Source organism: Danio rerio, chromosome 16, assembly GCF_052040795.2.
Source record: "Danio rerio strain M-AB ecotype USA chromosome 16, GRCz13ab, whole genome shotgun sequence".
NCBI lineage: Eukaryota > Metazoa > Chordata > Actinopteri > Cypriniformes > Danionidae > Danio > Danio rerio.
In genome coordinates, this window is record NC_141036.1 from 11,118,582 (window position 1) to 11,134,427 (window position 15,846).

At 37.7% G+C, this 15,846-nt stretch overlaps 1 protein-coding gene and 1 long non-coding RNA gene across 4 annotated transcripts in view; one reads left to right on the forward strand and one right to left on the reverse strand.

The window, feature by feature from the left end:
- The first annotated feature begins 1,877 nt into the window (after positions 1-1,877).
- The window catches only part of atp1a3b (ATPase Na+/K+ transporting subunit alpha 3b), a 44,085-nt gene continuing 30,116 nt past the window's right edge, over positions 1,878-15,846 (forward strand). Inside the window, 2 exon segments of one of the 2 annotated variants that reach the window (NM_131685.2) lie at positions 1,878-2,182; positions 2,269-2,328. In NM_131685.2, the coding sequence (NP_571760.2) occupies positions 2,323-2,328 (6 nt within the window). In that variant the 5' untranslated portion in view covers positions 1,878-2,182; positions 2,269-2,322. 2 annotated transcript variants of the gene reach the window in all.
- LOC147840179 (uncharacterized) lies at positions 8,948-14,505 on the reverse strand. 2 transcript variants are annotated; one of them, XR_015511046.1, is made up of 3 exons: positions 13,230-14,505; positions 11,674-12,851; positions 8,948-10,710 (listed from the first exon to the last, which is right to left on the reverse strand). It is a non-coding gene; the product is annotated as an uncharacterized LOC147840179 (long non-coding RNA). The 2 variants fall into 2 exon arrangements; XR_015511047.1 differs by having other exon boundaries at positions 13,224-14,101.

The following is a 15,846-nucleotide window of genomic DNA, read 5'->3' on the forward strand; positions in this document are numbered from 1 at the left end:
AAATGCATATAAAAAACTGAATAAATATATATTTACATACATGTATATAAGTAAATAGATCAGCTCAATGGTAGAAAAAAGGGGAAATCATTGTATTTCTGCACATGCAGATCCTGTTTGGGCCTGCCCATTAGGTTTTCCATAATTTGAATCTCTAGTCACAGCAAGTTCTTTATAAGAAACCAAAAGCGACAGTTCATCAAAAAAACTCAATTGTAAAGTCTTTTTTCTTCAGTAGAACATTTAAAAAGGTTTTAGGTTAAAATGTGGTCCTTGGTGAGACATAAAATGCAAGCCAACAGAATTTTGAGTCAGTCCACGCACGGTTTCAGTCTGATTGTATCCATGTCAGTCTGGAGTGTGAGCTTACAGCAACATAACGATGTATGTAGTTGAACTGATGCTGTTTGTTTATAAGTTAATTTATAAGTTGCAGCACACTCAAACAGCATCAGCTCATGTTTGAGTGTGCACCCACACATCCTTCAATATGCTACAGGAGACCAGGCTCAGCATCCTTTGCAGAGGCTGTGGATTATGGGTAATGATGTTGCAAATAAATTCCTGCTAATAAAACCTCAGTATATCATCAGTAACCTTGGGAATTAATTTTGCTTTACTTGTATGTGTTTTATTGACTCTAAAAGTGCCAGTATACATTGATTTTCTTTTTATGGCTCACCATGGCCCATGGTTTTAGCTAAAAAATCATTTTTAATGTATTACCGAGGAAAAAGGTCATCCTACGTTTTGAGGGTGAGCCTGAGCCAATTAAAGCTAATTTGGGCAAACTATCCCTTTTAAAGGCAATCTGTATTATTTAAAGGTAACAACATGTCTAATTATACGCTTGACCTTTCTAGGGTCATTGAGCCTATAAGGTCATAATTTGATTCTGTCTCTTTCTCTCTATCTTCTTTTATTTGTAGACTACTATTGTGTGCATTTATCAGTTACTAATTCAATCAGTAAACCTTTAAAAAGTCAACCTTATCATGGTATATATATAGTATTCTGAAATAACAAAACTAATGTGTCTTCATACATAGCAGTACAATAACAATAACGCATGTTAATAAATGTAGATCAAATGGGAAAATGTGTTCGCCATAGAAGAGGAAAGAGAAAACAGACAAAGAAGATAGGAAGTAATGCATTTGTATTTAAAATGATGCATAGAGGCGTTTGCTTTCTTATTTAAACATCTCATCATTAATTATTTACAAAAAAAATAAATAAATAAATCAAATACACACTCTTTTACACACACAAAACTATCAAATACTAAAAAACATGCACCACACATAATGAAGAGAGCAAAACTGGAACGTTCAAATCTATTTAAGATCTATTTAAAATCACAATACTCTATATATAAAATATTAGGATGTATTAAAACATGTGTTCATTGTTACAGCGATATGGTACTGTCAGTTCAGTTTATAACAGACATGAACACAGTGTGCTTAAGGCCTACTGCAGTGTCGGCTAGAACTGCAGCAGTGCGCTCATTCTCTGACACCAAATTTGATACACATAACAAAAATCAAAGAAAGAAACCAACCAGACACGTTTACAGTACATCAATCATGCAATCACGCCGATTATGACTTAGCTTATTGTTAGTCCGTTTTATCAAAAACGCGATTTTCTTAGAGCACGCGGTGATGCTGCGCGACTGTCACCTTTGGAATTCTGCAGTACCACAGGAGGAGCTTTGGCCAAATCCGATTGGTGGGCTGTGCCTGCTGCCTGCGCGTTGGTTGGACAGACTGCGCGTCGATATTAAGGTGTCCGTCCGTCTATTGGATGAGAGCGTAAATGTGGGCGTTTCTCGTGTGGTACTCGTTTATGAGGTCGGTCAGTTGGATAAGCGCATCCCTCACATCCACCGGCGCTTCTTTCTAGGCGGAGTGGTGCGGCAGCCGGCTGTGCCGCGGAGGGACACCAGACCATAAAAGGCGGCAGTGCGGCTTCTTAGTTTTGCCGGCTTTATCGCAACTAACAAGAGCAGTGCACGAGACCGGCATCCCTGCGAAATGCACTGCCTCGCCGTCGAATTTGCTTTGAACATTTAGTTTTAACCTTAACAAATTTGGCAGGTTCCTTAAATTAATGTTGCAACGAGTAACTTCTGTCATACCCTGATCTGAAATTACGCGCCTTAGTTCCCTTAGCCGAGGTAAAGAACTAAGACCAAGTTTTAAAGCAAGTGTTTTGTGTTTCTAAAGATTATATTTCATGACTGACATTCTCTCTTCGTGAAAGGCTGTCACTTTCTCCATCACTCTCACCTGAAAGGAGCGGACTGACTGCGCAACCATGGGGGTAAGACCGATTCCTCATCTACTGCATCACAGAGAAAAGAATGCGTTAAAACATTGTTCTCCAAGAGGTTAAACTTTATATTGTGCTTACTTTAAATTCTGCGGCGTCATGTCCTGTCAGATATAAAGTGACTGAATGACATTGACTTAAATGCGGATTTCCAGACTGCGACAAACTGACGGGACAGAGTGTTCTGCGGTCATACGTTAACAATATACGGTATTATTTTGAGCTCATTGGTCTTTATTTCAATAGTTAGCATTGAATTTACCGGAACTGCTTTTTCAAACTTTCAGAATACTGTCGTCATAGTTAGCGGAGACGCAGAGCCCGGTTCAGCTGTTTTCTATGCGCGTGTCGGTGCTGTATGAATGATAATATACAGACGGTTATTTCAGTAACCTTCACGTGCCATTTTAATCATGTTGAGTCAGAGACTTTATAAAGGACAGCGATGCGTAATGCTGCATTTGCCTGATGACTGAGTGGAGTCTATTCGCACTTATTGTATGCTCAAAAGTTGTTCAAATGTTGCTTTAATGTGTTTTACGGCAGTTTTAATGTATATGTGAGGTTCGGTGGTCCATCCTTCCCTCTGTACTGTCCTGTCGCACCGCGTCTTCTGTTCTTAACATGTAATCTGGATGCACTTAAATGAATTTGAATCATGTTTCTGTGCTGAGTGTTTAAGTGTCTGCTGCACACACATACACACACACACACACACACACACACACACACACACACACACACACACACACACACACACAGACACACACACCTAAGCGCCGGTTCATCTCTGAAGTCCATGCGTCATAATGCGGTTACCGGGAATCTGTGCTCAAACCGGCTTATTTCCTGCATCTGTGACATAACCTCGTGCGGGTAATGACTGGCAGGACAGATTTAATAGGTTCAGTTCTGAATAATGTCACGAAAGGTCGAACCTGGGTTGCGGCTCGTGGAGAATCACTCAAGTACAGTGTGTAACTGCGATGAGGTTAAACGAATGTCAAAAGGAGGTGCGCAATTTGGTGCAAAAGTTTCACGCAAAAGCATTGATGTGTTTTTGTCTCGCTCGTCTTTTCGGAACGCAGTGTCCGTATAACTATGACGGGGTGAGTACGCGGGTGCATCCCGGAGCTGTGCACAGCGGAGCGCGGGGAAAATGCCGGTGCTGAACAGCTGATGTACTGTAGCCGTTGCCAGGGACGCGGAGAGACCGGCGAATGCGCAGAAAGGAGTCGCAGCAACACGAGCCGTCGCGGAACTGAATGTCACAGACGCGCTGCGGCGAATGCGTCAAAAACTGATGACTCGCGCTGTAGGAAAAATGATTACGCAGACAGTTTTGTCAAGTCACGCATAAATCCGAGAGCTCGCGTGCGAGTTTTTACCTGGTTAAATGGGGATGGAAGGTGACAGACGTGTTGGTTAGTTTTACGCAGGTGTCTTTAACTTTGTTAGCCGTTTGGTTAACGGCGTTGCGGCGCACCGTGCCGGTTGCTGTCGCAGTGATGCTCGTGGCAATGCACCACCATTATCATCATCCCAGCTGCTTTATTCCCTATAGGCCGCTTTCTGCGTCAAACACGAGGCGGAGCCACGCGAGTGGAAATTCCCGTTACCGGCTTCTGATAGGCACGACATGTGGATACGGAAAGCGAATAGATGAAATGAAGTAAAGTTCACCGAGGTCATGTCTGTTAGGGGATTTGGATGTGCTCTTAAAGGAATAGTAATGATACTTTTCCGCTATCCTTATGTGGTGCATGTCACCTTTTCCCTCCTTATGTAGAACACAAGATCATGTTAGGAAAAAAAGCATAAACACAATAACACCTTTTACATTTCACTATGAAAACAGTGCAGTAAAAGTGAGAGGTGAGAAGGACTGTCATTATTCCAAACAGAAATAAAGTATAAAGGTTAAAGCAGCATGAGAGTGCAAATACACTGAAAAAATATGTCTGCAAAATTGTTGCAAATATTTATTTTGTGTTGAACTTAAAAACAAAAACAAATTAAATGTAAATAATGTTCAACCTAATTCGCTTGTTTAAATTCAGCCCAAATAATTAGTTTACAACAACTTAACTTAAAAAAAGTTTTATCAATCCAAGAAATCATCTTTACGTCATTTTTTCAGTGTAATGACACATATTGATACACAAATAACATCACATATTACCCTCACACATTTATTTTAAATAATAAATGAATACATCTGTTAACTTATATAAATTTTTTAATAAATAATGTAGCTTACTTTAATTTATTAAATTAAAACTTATTTTGCCATTTGAAAGGAGCAGCTGAGACATGAACACCCACAAGAATGTTAGCCCACCATTATAACAACTTGGATGATTTGCAAGTTTTTCTTTTGCATAAATCTCAAAGGCAAGATTGTTTTCAAAACCACCTTTTTCACAGAGATCCTATAATATGACTAAAAACGTTGTAATATGCACCCCAGACCAGTAGTTGGCGAGGTAATTTTTAAAAGAATCACTCCATACCTGTGCACACAATCCTGCAGCCCACCCTGTGTTGATTTAATCGTCATGTACTGACACAAAATCATGTTTTTGTAGAGGTAGCACTCGTATTGTTTGGAAAATATGCCCTCCGATACCTACTTTTAAACGTTTGCAAACCTATTGTTGTTAAAATGAATACTAAAAGGTGTTCGTTTTTAGATAAAAGCTGTGTAGATGTACCATAATTTATTATTATTATTATTATTTGTCTTTAAAGATGATCAATTTATGTAAATGCAGTCTAAACCAATTTAATCAGACTGATAGAGAGGCACACACATGGAAAGAACAGCATTGATATTAAAAGTGTGTATTTAGTTAGACACGTGATCATGCACCAGTCAGTGAGTGTATGCAGGTGTGCCTGTGGGAGGGGAGGAATGGCTGGGGCGGGGTGTGCTGCGGCAGGACAGAATAGCTGGGATGGGATGAGGGGGAGGAAGAGAGATAGATCCTGTTACATGTAATTAGCCTGGCAGAGCTTGTGTTTCTAGAGTGTGAGTGGGCAGAGTTACCTGGATACAGATGGTACAGACAACCAGTGACCAAGGATGAGGACGCAGAGGGTTCTGCGAAGTGGAATGAGTCACTATTAAGGTCATAATGAAGTGCTTGATTTGGTAGAATTGTAGAAAAGGTCAATTCAAACTTCTATTGGATGGTATTGCGATTGATAGAAAAGAGCATAATTGAGTAGCCCTATTTTGAAAATGAATATTTTTTTTCCATTTCTCAGTGAATATAGGCAATGTATTTTGGTGCATTTAAACAAAACAGATTTATTAAACAGATATATTTATTAAAATAATATTCTAGTCACCAAACATATTTAGACTTTGAAATTAAATTCAATATTAAATTAAAATTAAATACAATAAAATTTAAGCAAGAAATTGCAAAAATAATTAAAACCTACAAAATTTCAAATGAATGTTTGATTTATTTTTTTTTTTTGCCTTTTTTGATTTTTCCTCTTCTTAAAATTTGTATTTAATATTTTTCTATAACATAAATTTGGGTGTACTAGTTTGTTAGATGAGCTCCAGATTTGGCTTCAGTACAGAGTGAGACTTTGAACTGATACTGGTAGCTTTAATTGGGATTTTAATTTGGTTTCAGGAATCAGTAAATAATTATAATGTATGCAAGGATAAACACGAATTAGCAGAAAAAAATCCAACACAATCTCACTGCAATTCGTAACTTTTTGATTTAGTGGCTAATCGTACATATTAGTACGATTTGCTCATCACCCAATGACGGTTGGGGTTAGGGGTGGGGTTGGGGTGGGGTTGGATGCCACTTTATAAAATCATATATATTTCATATGACTGAACTCGTAGCCACTCGTTAGCCACTAAACTGGCAAAACGTAAAGTACTTATATTTTCTCATGAGATCAGGCTGAAAAATTTATATAATAATTTATCATATATGATTTATAATAAACTATAAAAGCATATAGTTATATGTCAACGACAAGATTTCTAATTTGCTGTTCTTATCAAATTAATCTAAGAATTATATATACACATTATATATATATTATATGCCAAATAAAGTGGGATTAAATCTGGTATTTGTGTAAGTAAAAGATGAAAATAAGGATGAAGTATTGAAAGAAAAATCAAACCATATTTATTCTGACCTGCACTTATTATTATTATATAAAGAAATGTCATAATGTTACATCTTGTTTTATTTAAAAAATATTTTAAAGAGACAAATAGTAAAACCTAGTGGTTTAAAGAATAAAATAAATATTTGAAATGACAATAAGTTATTTTGGAGCTGCGCTGTGAATAAAGGACACTGAATGCACTTAATGACACTTTACTGAGTGTTTTCTGTAAATCGTGGGAAAAATGGATGATGGAAAACTTGATCTGATGGTGTAAAAAAAAACATTTTTAAATATTGCATGTTAAATTGAGCAATGAAATCTTAAGTACAAAAATAAATGAGCCAAAAATTTGCCAAAGTGTAAAATTGTCACTAATACCAAATAATTAAATTAAGTAAATATTAAAAATAGAAAAAAAATAAGAACATGTAATTTCTCATTTATTTATTAAATAGTGTTTAAATGTAATCAATAATAATAAAATTAATCAATCAGAATCAAATCTTATATAGTAAGGTTTGAATAATTGATCCTGCATCCTGTATAAGATCCGGATGTTCGCTTTTGACCTTCTGTTGGGCACATAATCAATAGATGGAGCGTATAGCTGCCTTTGAAAGATACACAGGCCTACTGTGGCATGATATGTCGGTAGCTTGTTGACTTTCTCTTTTACATAGTTAACCCATCCTAAACCATACAGCTCAACTCACTCAAATTGGTCAACATTTAGGAAGATTAAGGGATTTCTATGGATAGTTCACCCAAAAATTAAAATGTTTTCACTTATTACTCATTCTCAAGTGGTTTAATACCTTATTTAGTTTCCTATTTGAGTTCAACACAAAAGAATATATGTTGAAAAATGTTGGAATCCTGTAACTATTAAGTTTCATAGTATGAAAAACAAAATAGAAGTGGTTTCCAGCTTCTTTCAAAACGTAACTTTTTTTGTGAAACTCAAAAAGTGAAGGTTGAGTAAATGAAGACCGAATGTTCAGTGTGTTGTTTAACATCTGAACTCTATTTACACTTTTAATTCAACGTAGAATTAGCTTACTGAAGCAAAACAAATAACAGACTTCAGCATTAAGTGGTTTGGATTAGATCTGTTAGGTCTGATGACCACGTCTGTGAGTGGAGCGAATACTGAAGGTCAGATTACCCTCTCTCTCTCTGTCCTCAGTGTTGATGTAGTGTAACTGGCCCCTCAGGTCTGTGTAGAGAGCTAGGTTCAGGTTCCACATCCACACCACGCCATCATTTATTCATTCGATCCTTTGTTGGGGAAGGAGCAGAGACAGAACAGTCTATTCTGATAGAGGGAATTCTGTAGCACAGCTGACTGTTGACTTTAACCAGCTGCGATGAACAATAAGAGTCAGACGTCACAGAGAATGTGAGTGCATGCTGATTTAGGAGGTAAATGTGGTGAAACTGTGTAGCATTTATCTGAGTGGAGACAGAATTAAGAGAGGAATCCTCAGACAACCCTTTCGAGACGTGAAGCATCTGTGTGTCCTGCTGAGGCTGTAGTTTAGGGCAGTAATTTAGTGTTCCAATCAAGAACATGCACACAGATGCCCCGTACGCTGGCAAAGCTGAGCTCAGTGGATGAAGTTTGGACAGATGGAAGGATAGTATAATGGACAGGAGGGGATATAGAGGTAATACTGTAACAAGAAGGATTATAGATTTTGTTTAAAGTTAATTTTAGAAAGCGCCGACCCAATAAAATTTTCCTCACTCCTTTAATCTGTGGGGGTTGCATGAAGATTCTGGGAAAAGGAATTAAAAGGTTTCAGCATTTGGAATGGTTTAATCTTATTACTCTTAACTGATCATGTTTTTTTCCATTGGCCTAAACCAGCCAAATTTCTGGATTCAGGGCCCAAGACTTAAAAGGCTACATAAAGGGCTGTTCACACCAAGCAATGTAACTATAAAGATAATAATGATAAAGACATTGTGTTGAATGTAAAACAACAGATCAGATCACAGCTATAATGATAAAGATTTAGGGAAACCATATCATTGGAATCAGTTTCATAATGTTATTTTAGCTAGTAATTAAAAACTCGCTGACAGCTAGTCAGAATCAACTGAAACATAAAGGGCTCACACTATTTAAAGCTATAGACAACAGTTTAGAGATGCCACATTAAGTGAAGTTTATGTATAAACTAATTTCGAGAGGATCACGTGCTTATGATTGCTAGCGGCTGGATCCGCATTATCCAATTCACTACGCTCCAATCAGATGACTCCTAAACTACTATAAATACCCTGGGTTTCATTCCACTGCTATCTTCGTTTTGAAGAGTCCCCCCTTCCACCCCTACTCCTCCTTCTTCCTAGATGGGTGACACGGTGGCCCAGTGCGTAGCACTGTTGCCTCACAGCAAGAATGTCTCTGGTTCCAGGCTTTACCAAGCCAGCAGACATTTCTGTGTGGAGTTTGCACTTTCTCCCCGTGCTCACGTGGGTTTCCCCCGGGGTCCCCGGTTGTCCAAAAACATGCAAATTAAGTTAATTGACTAATCCAAATCGGCACCATAGATATGCTTCTAGTATGTAGTTATCTCCAAGAGCAATCACTTAATGTTCATCGTTTACTACAGCAGGGGAGTTCTCGAGATCTACCTGAGCTCAAACTCCCCTCCCGCCTTGCAACGGGAGGGAACCCTGGGCTCGAGGATCTCATGAGCTCAGGGCTCTCTCCCGGGACAGCATGCCAAACAAGCTTTATAATCATTAATCAGCTAAGTGTGAACTCTTGAAAAGGTTATTTAATGATTTAATGATGTTTATTGAAAACAATTGATTTTGGCCAGGCTATGCCAAATTCATTCATTCATTCATTCATTTATTCATTTTCCTTCGGCTTAGTCCCTGATTATCAGCTCCCGCACCGCAAGAAATCTGGTTGGCTCCCGCGGTACAGCAGCAGGAATTCAGACCTCTAGTTCGTGTTTACCACGTCTCCCTACTCATTCAGTCGATAACGGAAATACAGCCTAACTGCAGAGGTTGTGTTTTTTTTCGAGACCAGGTCACCTGGTGCGCGAGTCGCCATCTTACCTCACCTATCTCTCTCTTTCTCCTCCACACTGTCCCGTGATGACAATCACGCTTACGCATTTTAGGCATTAAATAAATAATATTATTTAATACTTGTCTCATATATAAGTGCATTGTTTTTTATGACGGTATAACGTTATATAAACTGACACAGTTGCTATTTTTAGATCTCGCGGTATACCATATTACCGTATTACCGCCCAAGCCTAGCTGCGAGCATCAAATATGCACTCCAAACCTTTTCACGTTAAATTCCTTTCATTTGCAATGATACCAAATTGCATAGTTAATCATTTGTCTTGCAAATTTTTATCTGTTTTATCTATTTTTTTTCTGTAAAGCTGCTTCTTATCATATGACTGTACTAAATGGCTAAAAGAGACGTTTAAGCGATTATATGCAAGATCCTTCATTTCTTCTATTTTCTCCTATTCTCCTAATTCGCCTATTATATTATGTAAGGAGAGGTCTTCACTTAAATGTCAAACTTAGATTCAAAATGTGCTTTATGCAGGATAAAGCTTAAAGCATAAGAATTGGTACTTAGTATCGACCGATCCCCATGACAAGGAATCGTTACTCAATATCGGCTGCAGAAATCCTGATCACAGCATCCCTACTTAATTTATTTACATTTTTTATAATTCTTTCTAAAATACAAAAATAAAAAGGCAATATTCCAAATCATTGAGATATCTCTATTCGGATTTTAAAATTAAATGTCCCACATAAATCTAGTCTTCCATATGGTTTAGTCTTTCAAAAAGCTTTAATCCTGTTTTTAGGTATAAAAGGTAGTGTGCAAAGTGAGTCTGGCTCATTTGTGATGGAGATTCAGGCAGCTAATCCCAATGTGCCGTAATCAGATTATTTAATCTGTACTTTTGAGGCCTAGATCTACCCTGTTCTCTATCTCACAGCATAACAGATGGCACAAGGAAGGTCACATACACGCACACTCATTCAGTGTTCACTCAATCAGTGTGCAGAAGTGTTCACTGTTATCTGCTCTTCAACAAGCACTCAGGGTTTTAAGGTCAGTCGCTTTAGAGTCACGCACACAGATACACCCTCATGCCAGATCAAAAAGCCATTTTTCTGGTTGCATCGACATGTGTAAAAGTCATTGACACACTCATAATCATACATCACGCACTGAACAGCCAGCATTGATATGGTCGCAGCTGTAACAGCCGTTTATACACTGCCTGGAGTTATTCATCAGGACTAATAGCTGGACAGAGAAGACAAGATCTGACAGGGATTCCCTCTGGTCCAGAAATAAACCCTTTAACCATTGCTGTACTTCCAATATGAGTCATTACTACTAAAGCTGTTTAGATGGAAAGCTTAATGGCTATGCTAAAGTAAAATGAGCCACTCATGAAAGAATGAGAGAGGCTAAAAAAGAGAAGAGAGTGATCTTGCTGATGGCAGACATGCTTCTTCACGCTCAGTGAACATCACACTGGCCTGCACATTTGATTGGCTCTGTGAGGGTGGTGCCACATCTGCACATAAAAAGCTTGCATACTCTTAATAAGCAAGTGCATCAAAGCCCCTTACAAGGAAAGTTTGTCCACTCTGTAGCTATCTTTGCAATGCCTTCGGGTAAGGGCCATATTTTCTAACAGCTTGCATTAGCACAAACTGTCTAACTAGAGTTGGGGCAGTACTGTCAGTATTTACTAAAGATGCTCAGACTAGAGTAGCACCGAAAAGGCACAAACACAGCTATTTTCTGAGCTTGCTGAATGTGCATTTGTTGGAGTTTTATGGTCAGATTTAAATTTTATGGGAGGGAAGTTTTTTTTTTTTTAATGAATTAAACAATGCAATTTACTAATGTTTGCACTGCCTAAATTATGCTAATGCCTTAAAAAACGTTTTAAATCTTGCGCTTGAAATGGCTGCAGTTGCTGTTGCTAGGAGGAAGTGTTACAGAGAGCATCGTAGTAAGATATTTATGCATTCACATTCTTTTTGGCTTAGTCACTTTATTAATCTGAGGTTGTCACAGCGAAATGAACCGCCAACTTATCCAGCAAATTTTTATACCCTACTAGTGCAACCCATAACTGTGAAACATCCATACACACTCATCCACACACATACACTTTGGAAAATTCAGCCTACCCAGGTGCAAGATATTTTCCACGCTTATTTATTTAGGTACACTGGAATAATGCATAGTTTGAGCATATTGTTTGCCAAATGTGTTATTTTCTTTAGGGATTTACAGCTGACTTGGAACAAACTAGGGTGAGTAATGTAATACCAGCACAATTTCAGTTTCCTTAGACAGAGTTTTATCAGTTCCCCTTGCACCTGAACTCTTAAAAACACAAGTTGTCAAAATGTACATCTTGTGGACAATCTTACGCAAATATATTCATATATGGCATGAGCTGAGCACATGAGTGCTGTCCAGTTCTGAAGTCTCAGACCTTTGCATATAAAAGATTCTCATATAAAAGTTTGTCATTGTCTTTTGGTCACTTATATTAGGCTTGCCAATTTTGTGAATATGCATATTCATTGGCCAATGAATGACATATAAACAAATATTTTATGAAGTAGGCTAACTTTGACATCATGGCTATTGATACTTCTCTTAGCACCCTCACTAATTTCTCTTGCCCCCCTAACCCGCGGTAGAGAAAAAAAAATTGTGCCAGGCATAGATCCCCCACACCTAAGCTTTGCTTATTTGCTACAATGCCAATATGCGCTGCGCTTATTGTGGTGGGGGTGATATGGAAATTCATTTGTGCATTGTCGTTAAATTTTCCAGTGTTTGGTAAATATGTCCTGAATTTGCATTTAAATTACATTTCAAGTCAGAAACAAAATCTGAAGTACTCTTGTTGCTTAAGCTATAATTGTTTAAAACATACTATTGCAATGCACTCTCACGGGAATTTATAACTTTTTATTTAGTGGATAATTTGTATGAATTCGTACGATCTAAATCGACCAATTTAGTATAATTTGCTCATCACCCAATGGCGGTTGGGCTTAGGGGTGGGAGTAGGTGCCACGCTTCCTTTTTAAAATCATACATTTCCATACGAATAAGCCACTAAACTGACAAAACGTAAAATACTTACGTTTCCTCGTGAGATCAGGCTGAGTATTGCCGTTTAGCTCAGGTTACTGCATAAGCACAAAGATTTGCAAGTATTTCACACCAATTTCAGAGACCAATCTTTTCTTCAGCTGTTTCAATGGTAACCAGAGGATGTGGTTAGAAAATACTGACATAATAAACAATCCTGCTGAAAAATCCAGCTTAAACCAGCCTAGGCTGGTTGGCTGGTTTTAGCTGGTCGACCAGGCTGGTTTTAGAGGGGTTTTGGCCATTTCCAGGCTGGTTTCCAGCCATTTCCAGCCTGGTCTTAGCTGGTCAGGCTGGGAGATGACCAGCTAAAACCAGCTTGACCGGCCTAGCCAAGCTGGGAGTCCAGCCAAAACCAGCTATGTCCAGCTTAAACCAGGCTGGTCAAGCTGGTTTTAGCTGGATTTGGCTGGTAATTTTCCAGCCTGACCAGCTAAGACCAGGCTGAAAATGGCTGGAAACCAGCCTGGAAATGGCCAAAACCCCTCTAAAACCAGCCTGGTCAACCAGCTAAAACCAGCCAACCAGCCTAGGCTGGTTTAAGCTGAATTTTTCAGCAGGGAAACCAATTTGTATAGACCAGACCCCTCTCCCACAGAACTGCCAGCCTGTAAAGATTGACGATTAGCTGTTCTGGAAGTGAGCATTGCACTTTTTCCTATTTGTAACATTGCGAGTGGATCGTCTTTGTATGTCTATAATCTTTGTTTCTTTGTTTACATTTAACATGATAAGCTGATTATGTTTAATAACTTCAGATGGTCTGATGTTAGTTTCATTGTAGTCTTTTAAAGACTGAAGGTCTGGACTTTGTTGTCATCATTGGTTAAGAGCTGCCAGACTTGAATGACATTTAAAGCAACCAATCAACGTTTGATTTGTTCAGCATCATGTCAGAAAGAAAACATATTTTAAAGAGTAGTGGCATTTAGAATGTCATGATAAGCTCTAATGTTCACTATTATAAACAAGACTGCTTTCTTCTTTATTTGACTGTGTTTGGTCTTAAAAGGGTTTTGTCTCCTGGCAGGTTAAAAAATGTCAAAGAAACGTTTAGAAATTCTGTAAAAGCGAGGAGGCTTCTCATTTTGCCTACCTTATGCTTCAGATGTTCAGCCAATGGCCTGTGAATGTGATGTCTGCTAGTTTCATATACTAATTAAATGTTTGGGGTTGGTACAAGTTTTATTTTATGTTTTAAAAAAAGATTTACTTTTAATAAAAAGCTGCATTAAAAATCCATTAAAAATGATATTCTGCAAACTTCTAACAATTCAAAATATATTTAATATATTGGACAGTTTTTTATCATTGAAATATATATCATATAGACCATTTTAAGGTAAAACAATAGTCCCAATGTATTTCTTGTTTTAGATTTTTTATTTCTGTAGCTTCTGAGAATCCAAAAAAAAAAAAAAAAAAATCACAGATGTTTTGGGACCATTAATTCTTTGCTAAACTGCAATGGAAATAAGTCTATATATGTAGATATATATGTATGTATCTCTGCATTAGTAAGGATTATAATTCCAGCAGTATTTATGTCAGAACATAAGTGAATCTTCTCACTCAAAAAGCTTTTAAGGACATGATGACATACAGACCCTGGAGAATAAGCCCGCTTTTTACACTTCTATAAACACAAACACTCATGAAGGCTTCAGTCCCCTGGCAAAAACTAGCAGAGGTTTGCCCTTCCCAAAGGGAAACTTTGCTCTGCTTTTTCACAGACTAACTTACTTTGTCCTCGTCACAAAGTCAGTGAAGAACAAGGGGCTTTAAACTTTCAACAACATATTTACTAAGGGAAAATAAAAATAAAAAATGCTTGAACAGATTTTTAATTAATCTGTCTTTTAGCAATGTAATCGCTTCTAACGTTTTTAACTACTCAAAGCTACCACACATCAACATTCAAAAGCTTAATTTTTTGATTAACAGGACAATGATAATGATTTTAAAAATCACTATCGATTTTAAGTGTGACGTTAGGTAATTTAAAGTAAATTTAAGTAAATTTTAAGGTTTTTCAAAACCTGGGGACACTTTTTGATCTTTAAAGAAGTTAAATTCAATTCAATTCAATTAAACAATGTTTACATAAATAATTAAAAAGCTTGAAAAGGCATCACGGTGGCACAGTGGGTAGCACAATCGCCTCACAGCGAGAATTGGCATTTTTGTCTGGACTTTACATTTTCTCTCGGACGATCACGTGGGTTTTCTTCGGGTGCTTCCGTTTCCTTTACAGTCTAAACAAATGTGGTGCAGGTGAATTGGGTAAGCTTAATTGACCGTAGTGTATGTGTGTGAATGAGTGTGTATGGATGTTTCCCTGTGATGGGTTGCAGCTGGAAGGGCATCTGCTGCTTAAAACATATGCTGAATAAGTTGGCGATTCATTCCGCTGTAGCAACCCCAGATTATTAAAGGAACTAAGCTGAAAAAAAGAAATGATGATGATGATAAAGCTTGAATACAGTCAAGCCTAAAAATATTGAGTATGATAATTTCGGGCTTGACTGTATATAGATTTTGCTCCATATTTATTTGCTGTGAGGCTTGGCGAGTTGGCAAAATAAATATTAAATATTGGTGACTCATCCTGCACTGCAGATATTCCATTCAGAACTCTTTTTATATTAATAATTGTACACTCTTTCTGTCTCTCTTTTGCAAAGTCAATTTAAACTTATATAGGACAGATAGGTCTCTTGGCCCAACAGCAACACACTTTTCTTGTGTAGAGTGTGAACAAACGTGCACACACACGTGCAGACTGAGTCCTTCAGTTTCAAGAACATCAATAATTTGTGGAAAGAGTTCATGGGACAGACCTCAGCACCTGTGTGTGTGTGTGTGTGTGTGCATGTGTGTGTGCGTTTGACTCAGTCAGTCAGTAGAAAAGTCAATGTTGGCGTGTAATTCCAGCTCATCGTCTCTGGTTCTCTCACAGAGCAGTGTGTTTTTCTCTGCAAGGAACATGCAGTCAGTGGTGTTGTAAGAACAGTTATATCATAAATTAGATAACTACCCAATATTAGAGTACTACTTTTTACTTTATAAATATAGCATATTTATTTTAATATTTAAAAATTGCTGCGTTCCACACAGTTCATTCATGTTCTCTCAACACAAACCAATTAAGT